The sequence below is a fragment of the Miniopterus schreibersii genome (assembly GCF_964146895.1).
Source record: "Miniopterus schreibersii genome assembly, chromosome: 16".
NCBI lineage: Eukaryota > Metazoa > Chordata > Mammalia > Chiroptera > Miniopteridae > Miniopterus > Miniopterus schreibersii.
In genome coordinates this window covers 10,507,336-10,528,401 of record NC_138116.1, presented here as the reverse complement: position 1 = coordinate 10,528,401, position 21,066 = coordinate 10,507,336, and the positions used below count along the sequence as shown (strand labels likewise).

The following is a 21,066-nucleotide window of genomic DNA, read 5'->3' as shown; positions in this document are numbered from 1 at the left end:
TCAATTGTGATACAAGAAGAAAAAGTGGAGGACCACTGGGGATTCTATAGAAGCTAACTTGAAAATGTATCCCAAAGCAATCCTCCTATATAATTATACTCCTCCAACAGACTATAAAATAGGAAAGCCATGCCAGAACTTTGCCAAACCATTTGATAAGAAATGCTATTTTTAAAAAATTAAAAAGTGCTTGTAAGTCCAACCTCAAAATTTCAAGGCACACTATTTTTTCTTTTTTAAAATACCACCTGGCCCTGCCAGGCATGGCTCAGTGGTTGACCATCGACCTAGGATCGAGGAGATCGTGGTTCGATTTCCGGTCAGGGCACATGCCCAGGTTGCGGGCTCGATCCTGCTGAGGGCGTGCAGGAGGCAGCTGATCAATGACTCTCTCATCATTGATGTTTCTATCTCTCTCTCTCCCACCCTCCCTCCCTTCCTCTCTCTGAAATCAATAAAGATATATTTAAAAAATAATAAAAAATAAAATATCATCTGTACCATGATTTACCTAATTTAGAACTTCACAAAATAATAGAACTTCACAAAATAAAAAGCAACCCAACACTGGTCCCAAATTTATTTTAAAAATTTTAGTGATCTAAAATCTCACTATCTAGAAACTAATGTTTTCAATTAAGTCATGAACATCTACCTTACAGAAGCAGCAGGGCACGAAATAAACATGACATGTATTATAAAAACTTCCCACTTGAGTGTTTCTCTTTACTAGCTTAGCTAATTACTAACATCTAACATACTAGACCCTTAAAGTGATGAAATACATAATAAATAGCAATATGGGCAACTTGTAATGATCTGTGCTAATATTACAATGAAATCATGATGCAGGAAAGCAACCCAAATCTAACAAATAAAGATGACAGAAGGCAAGATGCTTGCTCAATAGCTAATATCACTGATATTCATAAACAACCAAGATAGAGAGAATGGCCTTTGTCTCCAACTTTGGCAGAACTCTAGTATTTTTGCTATAACCAGCAAATGATTTCTTTCCCAAAATCAATTTATTGCTGTCTTATTTTCCATGCAGCTTACTTTTGCATATGCCAGGATGATTGACTGTTTTATATTTATTTTAATCCTTACCCAATGATATGTTTATTGATTCTAGAGAGGGAGCAAGGGAGAGAGAGAGAAACATCAATGTGAGAGAACCATTATCTGTTGGCTCCCGTACAAATCTGCAACCTACACATGTGCCCTGACCAGGAATGGAATCCACAAGCTTTTGGTGTACAGGATGTCCCTCCAATCAAATGAGCTATGCAGCCGGGGCAGGATGTTTGTTTCAGAAACTAGTATTAGAATCAAAGGGTCTTTAGTTTGCTCTGTATGTCTCCTCCCTGCCTCAATTGTCTTTTAATGGCAACATTATATAGTCTAAGTACATACTCTAACAAAATAAGTCGAGTACTGAAAATCCACTGTCCAAATAATGGTTCCAACAATTCTCTCCTCTCCCTTCCTCTCCTCTGTCATTAGTTTTTCCCATCAGCAGATATATTGGTAACACCTCTATTTTAAGCAAGATTTCCCCTTCAAACAGGCTACTTCTCTGCTCACCTTTACGGAAACATTCTTTGATAGTGTTATCTATAATAGTTTCCTCAATTCCTTCCCTCCCATTCTCTCCTGAACCTACTCCGATCAGAGTTTTACTCTTCTCCTTCTAACAAAACTGCTCATAAAGGTCTCCAACAACCTTGGCCCCCACAAAATCCAATGGTCAATTCTCAACCTTTTTCTAACTTGGCTGTCTGCAACATCTAACAGATGATCATTCCTCCCTCTCTGAAACACTTTCTTCACTCACCTTCCACACACCACAGTTTTCCTTCTATTTTGCTAGTTACTCCACTCCTTCCTCCTAGTCTCTTTCTTATCTTTCTTATCTACAAACCTTGGAATGCTCAAGGCTTAATTCCATCTGAGCAACCAGATGCTCCTCATTCCTTTCCTCTGCTGCATTTTTTCCCTCCCCAGCACTTAACATTATAGAACATACCATAAAGTTCATTTATTACTTTTTTTCATGAAATTAAGGATTTACATCTAGCTTACTGTAGGAGCTCAATAAATATTTTTGGATGAGTGAATGAACAAACAAAAACAACAGCCACGTTATACTAGTCACTTACGAGCCAGAACCCCAATAAGGGAAGTTACATACATTTCACTGAATCCTCAAAACCACCCTATGAGATCTCAGAAGGTGGGAGTAGGGGTGGGGTGTTGGGTTGTTAGCTTGCTCCAAATCACAAAACTACTGAGCAGCAGTGCCATGATCCAAACCCAAGTTTATCCTTTCAAAGTTAATGCTCTGAACCACTACAAGACATTCATTTTACCGGAGTATTATTTCACTAGTTTTGGAATAAATCCAACTCTGCCATTTGAAGAGTCAGCAATCAAGTTTCCTGTAGTTGTGAATTAATCTCCATTTTCTCTGCGAAGACATTTATTCATTTAGCAACATCAATTTAGAAATTTTAATGGAAATTCTTATTTAAAAGAAAAGCATTCCACATTGCCATTTTTAGTGATAACAGTGCAAGTGAGAAGGCACACCACTGTTCTTCAAAATGTTGATGGCAGCATTTCAACTTCCTCTCTCTCATTTCAATTAAAAAGCTCAAGCCAATGGTTTCTAAACCTGGCTGAAGAGTCACCTAGGAGTTTTTTGTTTTTTAAAAACAAGATTTCTAGGCCCAACCCCAGAGCAAGTGAATCAGAATCTCTGGGAAATAGAGTTAAGGAGCCTAGTATTTTTTAAAGCTCCCCAGGAAACCTTGGTGGTTTGCCAAGTTTGGAAAACACTAGTTAAATGAACCAAAGTTGGCAAAAGACTAATACCTCTATCTGAGCATCTGGCTCAAGGTTTAACAATGACCAAGTCTCACTGGTACTGACCTTCTTGGAAAGAGGAACGATGCTGTTGGGTCGAACAAGCCTCCGTTTCTTACAGCTCAGCACGGGACGTGTTCGGGCAGCCACACAGGTGCCATCAGTTGATGAAGAAACTAGATTCAGTCGTTGTTTTTTATGTAATTGTTCCTCAGCATCAGAGCTGTCCCCTGGAATGTGGTCTGCCAAGACAGGCTGAAGACTGCACGAGAGGAAGGAGTAATATTTACTTTTCAGAAGACTCAAGGAAACAAAGCCTCTAATACTGGTTCAACCTCCTCTGCTTGCAAATGTCTACAGGCACACGTAAGTACTGTGGAGCAGGAGTTGATCTCTTGATGCTAATCTAATTGTGTGTGCAGTGCCTGCACTTATTTGTAAGGCTCTTGGTGGACATTACCTCTATTGTGTCTGAAAAGCGCAAAAGTCAGTACATGAACTCAGGCTCTAGTGATCAAGTTTTCTTCTACAAAAGAAACATGAATAAAGAAAGTCTAGAAAATTGCAACTGGTAAAAAAAAATACTTTTGCAAATATTAATGACAGCCTAACTAAGAATCAGCTCTCCTGCGAAACTTGACTTTTAGGGGTGTGTACACATTTTTCACTGGTAGATGGATTCCTTGCACTCTCAAACATACAGATTTACAAATACAGCCTTTAGGGATTTAATCTGTTCTAGAGGATTTTATGCAAACACTTCTGAGGAATTCTACCAACACTACCAATTGCAATGATTCACAGTAATTGTAGGACCTTTCATTCTCCCCACAATGAGTCAATTTTAGGCCTCAGTACGTAAATGAGAAATATATTAGCTTGCTAATTATACTTGCTACAGTAGAAGACATGCACAGTATTATTAAATGATGAGGTTTCTGCTTCTTTAAAACAGGGTCAGTGCTGGCTAGGAATAATGAAGAGCTCTTTTACAAGCATACTGAGTAGAAGAAGTGGAAGAGATAACCTACGTGTTAATAACTCCATTGACAGGTCTCAATGCTCCATATGATTTGGTAGATAATGACTCTGCAGGATGACCAGAGGCACCATGGTTTTCCAGTGGCTGAGAAACAGACTCGGTCTGAATAAGGAGAAGAAAAGGAAAAATATACTATCAACAACATCTAACCAAAGCACCCAGTGTGAAAAATACCACCATTTCATTTAAATAAAATACCTAAAATTTCTGATGACCAACTTGAAAAACAAAACTTGTATGACTGAAGAAAAAAAGAAAACAATTAGCTTTTGCATTGGGGAGAAGGGGGTGTGTGGAACCAAAATATTTAGCAGACTAAAAGCAGTAAGTGCCTACTAAGAGGGAAATGACCTAAATGATTCAACGGAATAGAAACTTAGCAAAAACAATTACATAGTAAGTAACAAGAATCTTCAACTAAGGATTGTATATGTTTAGTATCAAAACAAATAAGAGGAAATTTAAATGTACTTAATTCTGCTTCACTTCACAGTGTTTGCTGAAAGCCTGTTTCCAGAAAACCATAATTTGTTTAAAAACACATATATATTTCTGTGTTAAAAGGGATAAAGGTCAACCATGAGATGTCAATCATATGGGTCTTTGAAGTACAGGCAATAAAGCCATAGATGCAGTAATCCCTCAGCTCTGGGAGTTGCTGAAATACCACAGAATGGCTGTGCTCCTTCTCACCTTACACTCAAAATGACTGGGGTTTGGGGGGTTGTTGTTGTCCTGCTACCAGTGCATATCAAAGCCAATATTTTGAGGCTGAAATTCTATTAGATACTGCCCAATTTCTTTTTGATCTTTTCACCCAAAGGAGAAAAAAACCCCCCAAATGATCTGCAGTCCTGAGAGCAGTCATAGACAAGTATCAAGAAAGGACATGAGATTGGGAAGCTAATTTAAAAGTTTTAATACAAATTACCCAAAAAGTTAGATAAAGGCAGCATCTAAACAGAAAGGACATACCAGTATACTACAATGAGCGAACACTGGGAAATTGTCTTGTCTTCCTTCTCAGATACCCTGTACATCTACTAAGGTATCACAAACATTTCGAACAACTACATTAGTTAATGATGCCAAAATTATGGTAAACTGGCACACATACTCATTGCCTTAAATGCTATACTGATTTCCTCTTGGAAAGTAATGTGACATTAAGTAGCAAGAATTATAAAGATGTTCATATCCTCTGATAAAGTATTTTACTCAATACTAAAAATCTATCTTAAAAGAAATAACCAACACATCCCGTAAAATCTTATACACAAAGGTGGTCACTGTAATTGATATTAATAATAAAAATGTTCAACATCTGAGGCATAGTTATAAACTGTGACCAAACCAAGTCAGAATATTAAAAATAATCCTAAAGGTCATTTCTTTCTTTATGCCAGAAGAATATTTAAAGATGACAAGACAAAAAGTGTTATAGAGATAAAACTATTCTGAAATTTTATTAATATTTAGATAATTTTTTTTTTACATTAAAAAATAGATAAACCCAAATAACCTCCTGAGTAATGCTAGTGAGGATTTACTATTCAGGGGAACCCCCAAAAGCCCAAACAAATAATATGGTAGAAGACTGGAAAAATCTAAAGGAGTTAAGATTTGGGTTGGCATTAACTAGGAGATGTGTGACTCTGGGCATGTTACAGCTTTCCTGTATTTCAGAAGTTCTGGTTTAGATGAAGAATTTTCCTTTGAACATGAAAATGCTGTGACTATGAAATTTTTGCTGGTATATGGACCTTAAAAACATTTATCAATTTTACATTCACTGAAAATAACAGCTTTTAGTATTAAATCGTGGCAGATCTGATTTATATACCTACATGGGCCCCTGTTTAAGTAATAGGCTGACTCCATTTGATTAAGATTTATTTTGTAAGAATGATGGAGGAAATTAACTGCAAGGACACCTGCCAAGACAAAATGTTGCCGTTCTTTTAATAAAGTCTTATTTCCAAACAAATTTGTCTTTCTTATAAAAAGTCTAAAGAAAAAAAAGCACAAATCACCAGTAATCTCACTACCTATAGATAACTACTGCTAAGAGCCTATCTTGTTTTCCATGCCAACATATATATATACACATACGCACACATATAAAAGTATAAATAAATATATAAATATAAATGCCATTGATCGTCAATGTGAATTCTATGAATTTTCTTAAGGAACCCAACCTTTCCTGGGGGTAATTCAGCCTCCAAATTAAAACTGAAGTCAAAAGGCAAAATATTATTTAGCACAGAAATGTTTGTCAAGGATACAGAAGCACACAGCAATCAAGAGCTTGAACGTCAGAGAAGGAATGTGTCTGGACTCCAGTTCCCACCACAAAGGGAAGCACTGAATGTTCCAAAGGGATATGCTCAGAGACCTTGGGATATCCTGTAATCACACTGAGATCCAAAAGCAAGGCATTGGGGCACCTGCATTCATCATTCATTTTCAAATGCAGAGAGCTTAAAATATTAACCCCAAACCTCCAAAAATGTCCCATCTAGAAAAGAAAAACCAACTCACAAACATATGTAAGTTTATTTAGAGCTTCTGAAATGCATTCACACTGCCTTTAGACAAAGTGAACACTTCCAAAAGGCTACAAAGACAGAGGGTAGGGGAACATTAACAAATACTTCATAAATATTAAATTCACACACTAATTTAAGCTTAATCATTACTACTGCAGCATTTTATATCATTAGTATTTTCAGGAAACTAGAGCATGACTCAGATATTTATCATCCAAAGGGAAACTAAAAAGGTTGAAAAAATCGAAGGCTCTCCCATCAAGAAAGGAGTTATATAGAGCTTCTCTTTACTTTTACATGATATTCAGATACATGCATGAGGGTTCATGCACCCCACAGCCATAAAGAAAAGTAAAAAAAGCTATAGTGATAGCACAGAGTGCTTCTGTAACATCGCCCCTACCCTTTTTATCCCCATGAAGCAGAGCCCCAGGAAGTTACTAGAGTGATCCCCTCCCATTGAAAGGGGTGTTGTACGGAATAAAATTATTAACACAGCAATGAGATTCAAATTTGTTATTCGTACAGGGCAGGCATTTGATTCATTACTCCACCCTCTTGGCCAGACAAATTAAGTGTGACAAAGAGCCCTGAATAAAACACTAGATAATAAATTAAGGTTTTATGGGGTAGATTTTTCTAGGGTCTAAGAACCGATGTCCACTGGATTTATTTTACCAAAAAGTAGAGAAAGTAAAAAGGTAAAAACCCAAAGGTACATACCTTAAAAGCACACAATAAAATTAAACTCTACCTACAACACATGTGTGTATGTATCTTTACTTTGGTCAGTCAATGCTTAAAATATAATTTTCTTTCCTTTTCAATTTTCATTTACTGAATTTTTTTTAGAGAGATGAAGGAACAGAGAGAGACAGAGAGAGAGAAACATCTATTTGTTGTTCTACTCATTTATGCATTAATTGGTTGATTCTTGAATGTGCCCTGATTGGGGATCAAACCCACAACCTTGGCGTATCAGGACGATGCTCTAACCAACTGAGCTACCTGGCCAGGGTTTATCTTTCTTAAATGCACCACATTTGTCTATTCAGAAAACAGTTCTGTTTCAGTTAGTTACTGCTTTTCTGACAAACATTATCAAAATGGAGAGAAAAGGCTAACTGCATGTAAAGAATTCAACTTCTATTCCTATATCAAATTCGTTTTAGACTTTATATAAATTATTTCATGTTTCAAGCTCCCCAACTCAATGATACTCAGCATAGTCTTGTTTAAAATCACCAAAATATTGCTGGCCCACAAATAGTATACCAGTCATTTCCATGAACCAGGACCATGGCCAGGAAATTGTGCTAAACTGGGAGTGGAATGCTCTGGAACTTCCACCAAGTTCCTTAGGGAGGATTATGTAAAACTGGAGTGGGGTATGGGCCTCACTTTCTTATGCCTGTTGTGCTGCGGTTAAAGGAAAGTCTATACATTTATATGGAAACGACTTTGAATTATTCACTTAAAAAAATCTCCATCAGCATGATAAGGCTGTTGCAAGTCCAAAGGCCACTAAAACCTAGTATTTTTTTTTTTTAATGTATCTTTATTGATTTCAGAGAGAGGAAGGGAGAGGGCGAGAGATAGAAACATCAATAATGAGAGAGTCAGATAGGCTGCCTCCTGCACGCCCCCGACTGGGGATCGAGCAGAGCCCGCAACCCAGGCATGACTGGGAATCGAACCGTGATCTCCTGGATCCTAGGTCGATGCTCAACCACTAAGGCACGCCCGGCCGGGCTTTATCTCTACTTTCTATCTCAAAACCCTGACCGGGCCAATGCACCATTCACTCATCTGATTCCTGGTGGCTGCAAAACTTCAAGGAAAAAAAAGTTGCTCCTGCTTAACCAACTCAACTGTAGGAAGATTATACCTAGGATTGTTTTAAAAGAAAAATCAATAGCTTACATTTTTAGTATGCCTTTCTTCTGAGAAAGCCTTAGCCCTTCACTCGTTACCCCCAGCTCTTCCACAAAGTAAGGAAAGGGTAAAAGAGGGAGGTTATTTTACAAATAGAAACAAACACAAATAATAAAGTCATTTGTTAAAACCCACAGAAGCAACACTTTTGCTAAAACAAAACAAAAACCTCAATCTCAAATCAGTCTTTTAAAAAATGTTTACCCATAATTACCTTTCCTATAAAAAAGGGGATGTAAGAAAATATGTATTTATCTGCTAATTTGTGCAAAAGAAATACAGGAAGGATAATCCAGAAAGTAATGGAATTGACTATCTATAGGAGGTGAGGACAGGATGGAAAAGAAGGGAAAACCAGGAACAGGATAGTAGGGATGATAGTCTTTGTATAGCTCCAAGTTTTAGAACTAGAATAATGTTTCACATAAACAAAAAATAAAGAATGAAGACCAACTAGTGTGTGTGTGTGTGTGTGTGTGTGTGTGTGTGTGTGTGTGTTTGGGGGGTGGGGGGTAGATGCACAAGAAGTAGAATACTGTAGTAACAAAAGAACCCAACTGTATTACAAAACAATTACATACACTATGTATAACTACAGAAAACAGTATTTTGACTGTATGTCATGGCTAACATACTATGTACAATATTGTACTCTGGCTAATAAATATATGTCTCACAGGGGTATGAGTTGGCTATTATGAAACTTTATGGGGTACCAGGACTGAACAGCATCAATAAGGAAAAAGGAAGGCTCTGGTGTTGGCAGCTGGTATTAGTATGAACTCATGGTTTTTAACATATATACAGATGGACAGCTGAAGAAATACAGATGTATGTATACATGTGCTAGCATACACATATATATTTCCTAGCTCTGTCTGACACCAAGTAGCAATGAGCACAACAAGTAACACAGACCTTTTTTAAAAAAAAACACCCTGTTCTCCAAAAATGGAACCAGGGCTGGAGCAGATAAAATACAAAATGAACCTGAAACATTTTCTGGCACTAGAAACTAATTGTTCAAAAAAAATACAGAGACGCATGATGAAAGGACACAGGAGCCAATCTGAAGGAGGTCCTGATGTCAAAATCTGAGGGCAACTAGAACTGAATGAATAATAGTAATAGATTATAACTCATAAAATAAAAACCCATGAATCCATTCTGATGTAAACTGAATGACTACATAAACAAGGGAGAAAAGACAGCTCTTCCTAACAGAATTACAATTAACAAATGTAGAAAATAGAAAATCACCATTTAGTAAACAGGACAGTTAACAATGGTTGCAGGCAAAAGCCTCCAGTGGATGATAAAATTGTGGATTAAAGTATAACAAGCAATAGATTATTACACAGGATCTCCCCACGATAGTCATTCATTACAAAGGGAAAAATACTAACTCCACAGTGGAGAAACCTCGCAGGCAGTTCCTCGATAATGCCAGGCTCTCTCAAGTTTGTTGTTTTTTTACATTTTACATGCAATACCGTCCTTGCTGAAACTCACTCCCCACTCCAGCCTTCAACAAATTCAGTGGATTCAGCCAGCTTAAGTACATCCTTCCCCATGAAGATACCTTTCCTGACCCCTCTATTAAAAGAACTGAGAAGTCTTCCCTCTAAACTTTCCTATGTATGCCCGTTGGAAGATGCCCAAGTCCTCAAGGGAAGATACCTGGGTTCTGCTGATAGATGTTACCTAGACTCACAGTATAGTCTGAAACAATATCAACGAGATTTTACCAAGTATCTATTGTGGACCAAACACTGTTATAAGCACATTACACTTCTTCAATAGTTAATTACAAACAACCCAAAGAGATAGGAACACAGCTACATTCTTCTTACCCAGGACCCTTGAGGGCAGATGTATTATGGAAATTCAACATCAAGAGTGAACTATAGCCCTAGCCAGTTTGGCTAAGTGGTTAAGAACATCGGCCGAGGCTTAGTTGGTTGGAGTGTGTCCCATACACCAAAAAGTTGCCAGTTTGATTCCCAGTCAGGGAGCATTCACAGGAGGCAACCAATCATTGTTTCTCTCTCTTCCCTCCTCTCTCTAAAATCAATGAAATCAATGAATATATCCTTGGGTATTAAAAAAAAAATTCTTGGGGCACACCAGGTGAAAATCACTGCAATAAACAATGGAAACATACTACTTTGTCTGCCTTTGTTTCCTTCAGAAAGACTTTCTGAAGATTAAACCTCTCTTTAAAGACAGAGTAACAATATATACTTGTTTTCATACATATCAATTTTATTGAATCAAAAGAGCAATCTACTGTACAATGTAGAAACTACTATGGTCAACACTATGAGGAATGAAAAAGATGGTCTTGATCTTCAAGAATTTTACAATCTAATATGGGTTAAACACATACAAGTGAATGGTGGGTAGGGAAAGGGGCAAATCCGTAAGTGGAGCACATGTGCACACATGTGAATGTGTATAAATATAACAGTGAGAATGAACAACACAATGAGACTGTTATGTCCTATCCTCCACAAGTGTTGAGTACAGGAGATTACCAGAAAAATCTTGGAATCCTTAAATACTGTACACATATAAATATCTACATAAAACTTACTCCCAATCACACATGCTTCAAGTCTCATGTTTCCTGCAAAGGTCATACCACCAGCTAACCTTCCAACTTACTAATGTGTTCTTTCACACTTGTAACAAATTTTATTCTGGTTAGAGCAATCAGCAGAACAGCTGCAAATGACTTCTGCTCTTTAACTTATCAATCTCTTAATGTCTTCACATTTACCCCTAGCATCAGTGGCTGGCTTTCTTGAAGCACTCTCATTAGATAAGTTGGTTTCCACCATATCATATAGGTTCCTGCTAAAAATGATAATGATAAAGGACAACAAGCTTTGCTGATTTGCAGATGCAAGAAGACCCACATTTGGAGAGCCAGCACTGCTTACTAGCCTCTCAAACAATTGTTATGGGACTTTGGAATTTCTAACAAATTACTTAAATTAAGAAATGCAAATAATCACAAAAGCCAGTGACCTTCTGGGGAAAGTAAAAAAGTGAAAGAAACAAAAAGTGCTTTTGGAACTCAGAACGAAAAGAAATTAATCTTGTTGCTGAGAGAAATAGAACCCATAAAATTACAGAAAATTACAGCATTATCCTCATTACAGAATTAAAGGAGGTAACTCATAGAGAGCGTTTTCAGAATCTCTGTGAGTTAAACCTCTAGTCGAACCTTTGACTTTATAGTGGCCCAAAAAGGTTACCTTACTTGTCAAAGGCGCCAGAGCCACATGTTCTTCTGATTTCCAGTTACACTCATAAGGCCACAATGCTGTATTGCCTTGAGAGCTAGGAGCTGCTTTTGAATGCTTAAAGCCAGCTACACAGCTGCAGGAGGAACCGTGTACTGCCCTATTCAGGAATTCAGATCTTTAAATGCCAAAAGGATAAAAGGCGATACAGTACCCTTCTTCTAGCCAATGCAAGGATCCTTCTAACAGAGAATAAACTGTGTGCTCACGCTATACCCCGAATTCACATTCATTTCCCCTTTTCTGTGTTTATACTTACCAATTTATCACTCCCATGATCTGTCTTGACCTCAGAACTAAGTGGAAGAAATAAGTCTGCTGTTGTATGCTCTGGAGGAGACACCTCTCCAAGAACTATCAACCCCTAGGAGACACAGAGAAACAGCACAAGTGAGTGGTATTAAAAGTTACAAATTTAATTTAGAAGTTAATATAAAAAGAGTTAAGGGAAGGGGACTGGTTTGCCAGATGCCTTTTCCCTCATGCTATGCTTTCCCAAGAGTTATTTCAGCAAAAAGCCTAGCAATAGCCATGAGTAAGGTCTGAGAATCAGACCCAACCAAGCTTCCCCTTTCTTCTATTTGAATGTTTTGACCTACATGGCTTATTACCACTTAGCATCTTTTAAATATATCTTTATTGATTTCAGAGAGAGGAAAGGAGAGGGAGAGAAAGAGATAGAAACATCAATGCTGAAAGAGTCATTGATCAGCTGCCTCCTGCATGCCCCTGACTGGGGATTGAACCCTGATAGCCTGGATCCCAGGTCGATGCTCAACTGCTGAGCCACGCCCGGCCGGGCACCATTAGCATCTTTTAGATCTGGAATCTTTATCACAGTGTATGGTATTTTACACAATATTACCAACCAGACTATACTATATTAACAGCAGCAGTGCAGCCTTTTTAGTTTACTTGATCAAAAATGTGGCTTAAGGATGACCAAACTGAAGCGCTACAATTACAAATGATGAGCTAAAATAAATGATAAGCAACCAAAACTACAGGATGAAACAAAGGTTCAGAGTTTCTACAATATATCAGAAACCAACAACTATTTTAAAAAGAAAAAACAAAAGTATTCCAAAGGCACCTGTTTCTCATAAGCATTACCCCAGATTTGTTTCCTGCTTGACAATTCAAATTCAGATCTTACATTCATCCAGAAAATTAAAAAAACAAAAACAAAAACAAAACGTGAAAAGAAATTTACATGACTCCAAAATCCTCTCCATAATCAGCATGGGCCCAACTTGGTAAAAGCAGACATTAGCTTACTATGAAAAACAAACAAAAACAAAATTGATCTGTTCAGGTCTTTTCAATGCCCATTAGTTTTAATCAAATCTATTTTTGCAAATATGTGCTCAATTGCTACACTGATGGAGCTAACACTGGTCTATACATTGTTGCCCCCCCCATATGAAAGTTCACTACAGCATACAAAACCGAATAAATCCCTTATACTCCACCTCACACCAAAAAGGATGGAAGCAACTAAAAAGAGGATGAGCAAACAAAAAGCATTTAAATAACTAAAATTAGTTCATTCAGGTGACATTTATTGTCTACCATGTGCTGCATGATATGAAACCTTAAGAAAAGTAGAGCCTAAGTGAAGAGACTGATGAAAGTAGCACTTTACAGAAGAGGTCTATATGATTACTTAAAATTCCCTAAAATACACTCAATATAGTTAATAGCCATGAAAGCAAAGGTTATTATTAGCAAAGAGAACTTCACAAAGTTCTGCTCCACACCTATCATAGCAACCTCAAGCTGGGTTTCTCCAGCATTCTGGGTTTACACTGGGTCAGTTCTGCATGGCTATGGCATCAGTCCTGAGTGGCAATAACTTCTGGGCTACTGTACTCTAAAATAAATAGTAACTAGAACAGGCCAAGGTAAAAAGTCTCGGAGAGTCTCCCCACCCTTCACCAACACTCCCTGAACTGTAACCAGGATCATGCCTGGGCTGCCCAGGCCTAGAAAACTCCTACATAAAGACCAATGGAACTGGGATGGGTCACAGTTACATGTAGTCATAATATATCCCTAATAAATTATTCCTCTGTGAAAACACAAAGCTGTCCTACATAAGTAAAAAAAAAAAAGGGGGGGGGGAATGAACCAAAACTGAAAACAGAAGAAATGGTAGAAAGGAATTATGCTAAGCTTGATTACGAAAACGAGGCCAAATTAAGCAAAAAGGAAGCAAAAGAAAAAAACTAAGTTGTATACATGGGTTTACTGCTTCCCCTTTACCAATTTCAGATAATGTATGGAGTCAAAGTACAATATAAAAAATTTTTAAAAATCACCCCTTAATTTGTAATATAGAACTAAGATGAAATTTCACACATTCACTCCATTTCATTGTGAGGTCAATCCTCCCTACTCATCTTAAGATGGTCAGTGACCTCACTGTAGACCAATTCCACAAGGACCATCCTGGGCTACCTAGAGAAAACAGCTGTATACAACACCTTATAACTCTATCAAGATGGGAACTTTACATCAATTTTGAAGACAAAGGTCTTCTAGGCTTTTGCTATTCCCATTCTGCTCCTTTTCTACCCAGAAGCTCCAATGCTCTTTCTCCTCTCATTCCTACTATTTCCATCACTAGTTAGCAATTGCTGTGTCATTACACAGGTCAGAAGAAGGGATAAAAATAGGATTAAAAAGGAGGATATGATGTTTTGTACTAGACACAGATGAAGACTGTACACTAAGAGAAAAAAGTTTCAAGTAACAGATCCCGCTTGGTCCCCCTTGTGCTTTCCCCCTCAGTTTTATTTACCAGCTGTAAAATTTCAAATAAATATGCTAGAGAGAAATGATGAAAAGGATACAAGAGTACTGTGTGTTAGACAAAAAATGCTTTGGAGTCAGATAAATAGCCCTGAGTTCAAATTTAGCTCTGACTCTTACAAGCCTTTTGAGTTGTCAGATTTATTCTGTGCATTAAACAACATACAAGCTAAGCGTGTGTGCTGTTATACAGGTACACACACTTAGCCTGGAAGATAGTACCAAACTTTTGACAGAACAAAAATTGGTAATCACCTAGCAGTTCTCAAATACTTTTCTTTTTTGGAATACATCCCTTCAAGAAAACTTACCTTAATATTCAAGAGAGTAATCCTAAAAAAGAAAATGAAAGCCTTACCCTCCAATCCCTGTCCAAAGACAATTTATTTACAGCCAAACCTAAAGTCATCTCATGAAAAAACTGCACAACCCAGGCAACTCTGGAAAATCTTGGAGCAGAATGGGAATTGAGAACACCAATCCACTTTACTAAAATACAAATGGTTAAAAACCACCTGTTTCTATAACTCAAATAGTCAAGCACTTAAAGAAACTGCTAACTTTAACAATAGAGTAAGATACTCAAATCTCGGCTCTGTACTCACTTGGCTGTATGACCATGAAGAAACTACTCTTTGACTCTCCACTTGTTTATCTTCAATGCATAGTAAATGTATCCGACTTCTATGTATTATTATAGTGATACATGAAGACCAAATGCGTAATAATATATCTTTGGGGAAAATTCCATTGCTTATTTGTTATACTGGGTGGAACAGTTTATCTCCCCAAAACTTATGTTACCCAGAACCTATGAATGAATGTGACCTTATTTGGAAACAGGGTCTCTGCAGATGTAATCAAGAGCCCTTTAGTGGGGGCTCTAAATCCCAACATGACTGGTTGGACTTGTAAGAGGGAAATTTGGAGACAGAGGTAGAGAGAATATGGTCATGTGAAGATGGAAGCAGAAATTGGAACGATGCAGCTATAAACCAAGGAACATCAAGGCAACCCCAGGAAACGAGTACATTTGTATAAATAGACATTGTATAAATATAAGTATTTAATAAAGTTGTGAATTTTCTCCATATATTGGGATTACCATTCTACTTTTACTTTTCCAGTCAGAATTTTGTAACAGACACTGTATACTCAGACTGCAGGACAAAGGAAATGTATTAAAATCTAGAATGCCTATGAGACTCAGAAATGTTTGGTAACTTCTTTCCAGGGTTATATAGCTATATAGTAGCAAAGCAAGGACTAGAACCAAAGATTACAAAGTCCAAGTCTGGTACTTCTTTAATACATTATGTCCTGCATGACAAAACTCTTGGATAATCAATATATACATAAAATTCCAGAATAACTACTTTCCAGATATTTAGAAATATCTAAGACTTTTCAAAGTATCCTGAAACTGCTCTGCCATTACCACTGAGTTACAAGTTAAAGAATAAAGCAGGAACCAAAAATGAAGTAAAACTATCTTCTCACACAGCTATTGAGACTGTAAACTGAGGCATACTGTTAAAAAACTTCTCTCAAGTATGCATCAAGAACATAAAAGTATTCATGCTGTGACTTAGGTGAGGATGTTTATTAAGGCATGCTTTATAATACAGGCATACCTCATTTTATTGTAGTTCACACATGCTGCGGTTTTTACAAAGTGAAGGCAAGACAACCCTCCACTTTACTGAGGTGTTTTGGAACCAAACCTGAGATACCTCTGAGGTATGCCTGTATAATTTTAATAAAGCACATAACTGAAATAATCAAACAAGAAAGGTAGTAAAATATAGCCAGTAAAAATGTTTAAAAAAAAAAAAAAAAGATAGAAAATGTCCAGGATCCTCATGTAACATGACTATATTTAAAGAAATTATTTATATGCATAGAAAAATAATAGTGGAAGAAAATATGCCCAAATGTTGAGTTTGAGTTTTGTTTCTTGGGTATTTTTTTTAAAAGACTATTTTTTTTTAGAATAGTCTTAGGTTCACAGCAAAACTGAGAGAAAGGGTTTTGTCTTGAAGGGTGTTTCCCTGGTTTCTGTTCTCAAAGAACTGCATTTAATACCAGTCTTTGCAGATGACACACATCATGCTCTCCCCACTACTCAAACTGATAATCATTGGAACTGGTTTCAAAGAATAATGTAGAAAGGATATTCAAGTAGAATCTGCAGACGTTTCGTGGTTATTTCTGGCATTACATTTTTCATCGTTTGTGAACTGATGGCCACTTATGAAAAATACTGGGAGTCAGAGGAAATCACCATGACACAACTAGAAGAATTATCGGTGTGTTTCATTAACAAGAATCAAGCTGATGCCTTAGTAATGAAGAAACTGACAGATACCACCTCAGTGTGATCTTATATTAAGCCTGGAAGCCTTTGGGCCTTTTTATAGTCTCTTGAGCATTTTAAAATAGAAATAAATTCTGGCTTTAAAAACTTAAAAGAGAAAGGTGTTTTCCTCCCTTCCTCTTTTATACTTCCCTGTATTTTCCAAGTTTCCTAAGAATTGATAACACCGTTTTTCATCAATTCTAAGGCACACGTCTTCACATCTCAACATCTTTTAAATCAGAATGCACTGTAACAATTGATGGCATGTCTTAGTTTAACTGAAATCATTTCTTAGTGGCACGTAAAATAATGGTGCATCTTACAATCGGCACTATCTTCAAGTCTATGAAATGTAATTTTATAACGGGGAACTAACAAAACACATACACATACATTTATGAATGTATATAAAAAGCAACAAATATGACTATCATTGTACTAATCTCAGGTATTACTAAGACTCTTGTTCTCAAATATGTAAATATTCCTGCTTTAACTACTGGCTATAACAACCTAGAAACAGACACTGAAGAGGGGGTCCCTGAAAGAGCAAGACTTTTTTCACTCAGGATATCCAGTCATCTCCTGCCTATTCCTATCACCATTCCAGCTCACACTGTACAAATATCACCGAATTTCCCTTGTAAAGAGCAAAAGGAAGCAAAATATTCACCACCCTTGGTGAATATTTTTAGCTTTAACCCTTCATGTGCTCTTGGTAATTTTTAAAGTAGTTAGGATTTTATTTGTTCCTTATTCTAAGGGAACAAAAGGTTTTTTGAAAAAAAGGTTAAGTCCTCTGGACTTTGCCCTCAATTCTAACATGCTCTACTGAACTTTTGGAGAATTACATATAGACCATTTTGGAAAGAATTTGGAAGAAATGGAATTTTTGAAATAAAAGCTTATGGGTGGGGGGGAGCTACAAAACTTTTACTTCAAACTCTCATCGTTCTGTCCACCTTGTCAATTGGTCATCCTATAACTTTTGGCCTGCTAATTAATTTAATGCAGAGTTCACAGCACTTTTCTGAAGGCTTTGATCAGCACTAAGGCACGACAAAAACGTGTTGTGGCACTTAATTTTAGGAGCAGTAAGCGCTTCATCTAGACCCATGTGCCCAGTCATGAAGCCCAAGTGCATCAACCTAATACAAAAAATACCCTGCAAGAATGTAAGCTTCACAAAAGTAGGATTTTTATTTATCACTGTGACGTCGCTAAGGAGAACAGTGCTTGGTACACAGCAGGCACTCAACCATTTGTTGAATGGATTTTTCTTCCATGCACATTATCCCTCAGTCAAACCTGAACTGAACAGAGGTCTCTTCTAAGTTGATTTTTAAGAGGAAAAACTATACAATGTTATGGTCAAAGATAAAAGCTGTGTAGTAAAAATCAGCTCTCTGAAGATATGAGGACACAAGAAAATCAAAATCTTAATCATCAATGTTAAATTTTGCCTGAACAATCTTTCAGGAAAAAACCTGTTTTGCCTCAAGAAAGCAAGGGAGCTTGGTTACTAGGTAAAACAGAGATGTCTATGTAAAAAAGCAAGATGAAAAATCCTTAGTCATCACCACTTTTCTATAAATAAATGAGTTAGTCAATGGCATACATTATTCAGCTTTTTTCTTGTTTCCTGTTAGCCCAGGTATATAAACTGTTTTGTTCTAAACAGATGTTCAATTTAACATTATATTCTAGCAGTGTTATCTGCACTCCATTAGGCAACATCAGGCTCTTAAACACATTAAACCACTATATCAGATCATATTAAACCATTCTCTTTGACATAGTTAAGTTATTGAGGGATAGGAGAAAAGGGATAATGGTAGTTTTTAGCTGGGTTGAAAAAGACCAGACACTTATCCCTTACCTTATTAGCACGTATCTGTTTGTAAATATCTGTTTGCTGCCGAATTCGATATTCCAAGTCGGAAACATGAGCCTGAAGCCAGTTCCAGCGGCTGACAATAGCTGCTCGGTCTGCAGCCCATCTCCATTCTGACCTGCGCCTCCTAAAAGGAAATAAACTGAGTAAAATCCAAGAGTAGCAACATTTTTTAAAAAAATACAATATGACTTTACTTAAATATCAAAACAATCACAAAACCAAATTATTTGTTTCTATATAGCTACAGTAATGCCAAAGGGGAGAGATGAGATTGAAGGATAAGAGAATCAATGTGGAGTTTCATTTGATGCATTTTGTTATTTTGCAATGAGAATATATTCATGTATAATTTGTATACTTTTTTTTTTTTTAATGAGAACTTTTAGAATGATAATGGCTGCAGGCTATCATGTTAAAGCAAACTAGACTACTACTCTTCTTATCCAAAGTTCAGCAATTTTTACGAAATAAATGCTCCACAATTTGTTGTATGCCTTTAGTCTATCCCAAAGCTCTGAAATAACTGTTTTGCCGTAAGCATTTTGTACAGCTTTATAGCTGTTTTGGGGGGAGAGGATTTGCCAATCTTTTCATCCACCATTGGTAGAACTCAATCATTTCATTTGTTCTTGGGTTGCTTTTTCTGAGCCAATGTTTTCTTTTTTATGGAGTCTGTATTATCTCCCCAGGGTTGCCATAACAAGGTATCCCAAATTGGGTGACTTAAAACAACAGAAATGTATTTTCTCACTGTTATAGAAGCTGGAAGACTGAAATTAAAGTGTTGGCAGTGCCATGCTCCTTCTGAAGGATCTGTCCTGTACCTTTCTCTTAGCTTCTGGTATTGGAAATCATTGGTGTTCCTTAGCTTGTAGATGAATCACTACAGTCTCTACCTCTACAGTCACAAGAGGTTCTTTTGCTGTGTCTCTTCCGTGTGTGTGCGCATACGGGACATTTATACTAAATGGGGGTGGGAGGTTTTTAACAAAGACCAACTCTATTGCCAAGAAAAATGGAAGATTTTGTTTGTCTGCCTCCCTGTCTGTGACAGGACACACACGGATAAAATTCTTCACATATAAATACTCCCCAAAGTAACTAATTGAAGCTGCCTTCTAGTATCCTGATCCTGTGGCACACAATGCCTCTGAGATTGCTTTGATTTCTCAGAAAATAAAAATATTTTCTACTTTAACATAAGACATATAATCAAGAATTCAGCAATGTTGCCAAGTAAACATATAAAACCTAATAGTGTCTGCATGGCCACAAGTAAAAAGTACTCCTTAAAAAACAACAACAACAAACAACTATTCACAACACCAACAAATGCTAATATACACAAAAGATCTTTAGAGAAAATAATAAAACCTAAAAAATATGAAATACGCCTAAATAAATAGTGAGATTTTAAGAAAGACAGTAATTTCACATGTATCTATAAATTCTAGTAAGTTCCAATTCCCTACAGGTTTTTTAAAAAATAAATTTTATTGGTTGGTTGATTTCAGAGACAGGAAGGGGGGGGAGAGAGAAACATCAATTTGCTGATCTACTGATTTATGCATTCATTGAATGATTCTTTATATATATATATATATATATATATATATATATATTTTTTTTTTTTTTTTTGGAGTGCTTTTTTAGAGAGAAGAAGGGAGGAGAGAAACATCCATGTGAGAGTGAACCATTGATCGGCTGTGCCCTGCACTGGGGACCGAGCTCACAACCCAGGCATGTGCCCTGACCAGGAATCAAACGGTGATCTCCTGGACCCTAGGTTAATGCTCAACTGCTGAGCCACACTGGCCAGGCTCTCATATGAGAGTTTAGAACTGGAATTGAGTTTCAGTAAAACTGTCACAATGTTGTAATGTAATTAATGGAAAGCACCACCCAAATGTCCAAAAAGTACCACCTGCTCAAAATACTAGCAATATGGGCAAAAAAACTGAACTGTTAGCAAAGGTGAGAGGTGTATAGTTAGCAAGTGTGAGGTGAGCTGTGAAGATGTTACCACACTCCAGTGGCAGAGCAAAACACCACAAATCATTATTGCATGAATAATAAGAGCTTCAATCTTAATGTTTGTTTTTCCGTAACAACAAAATCCCAACATACCACAGAAACTCAGTTTACCACCGGTAGGGCTGGATCCCCCCGCCCCCGCTAATATTCAAAATGTAAATTTATTACCGATAATGTACAGCTCAAAAACAAAAGACACTGACTTGACATTAGGGTCATGCTTAAATATATACTTCAAAAAAGAACCCATGACT

At 36.9% G+C, this 21,066-nt stretch overlaps 1 protein-coding gene across 4 annotated transcripts in view; it reads right to left on the bottom strand.

Moving 5' to 3' along the window:
* Window positions 1–21,066, bottom strand: part of KANSL1 (KAT8 regulatory NSL complex subunit 1) — a 137,292-nt gene that overhangs the window by 27,558 nt on the left and 88,668 nt on the right. For 2 of the 4 annotated variants that reach the window (XM_081162821.1, XM_081162819.1), the window contains exons 4-7: window positions 18,761–18,902; window positions 11,968–12,072; window positions 3,900–4,012; window positions 2,935–3,130 (exon numbers count right to left, since the gene is read on the bottom strand). In XM_081162821.1, the coding sequence (XP_081018947.1) occupies window positions 2,935–3,130; window positions 3,900–4,012; window positions 11,968–12,072; window positions 18,761–18,902 (556 nt within the window). The remainder of the gene's footprint in view (window positions 1–2,934; window positions 3,131–3,899; window positions 4,013–11,967; window positions 12,073–18,760; window positions 18,903–21,066) is intronic. The other 2 variants (XM_081162820.1, XM_081162822.1) reach the window with 1 other exon arrangement.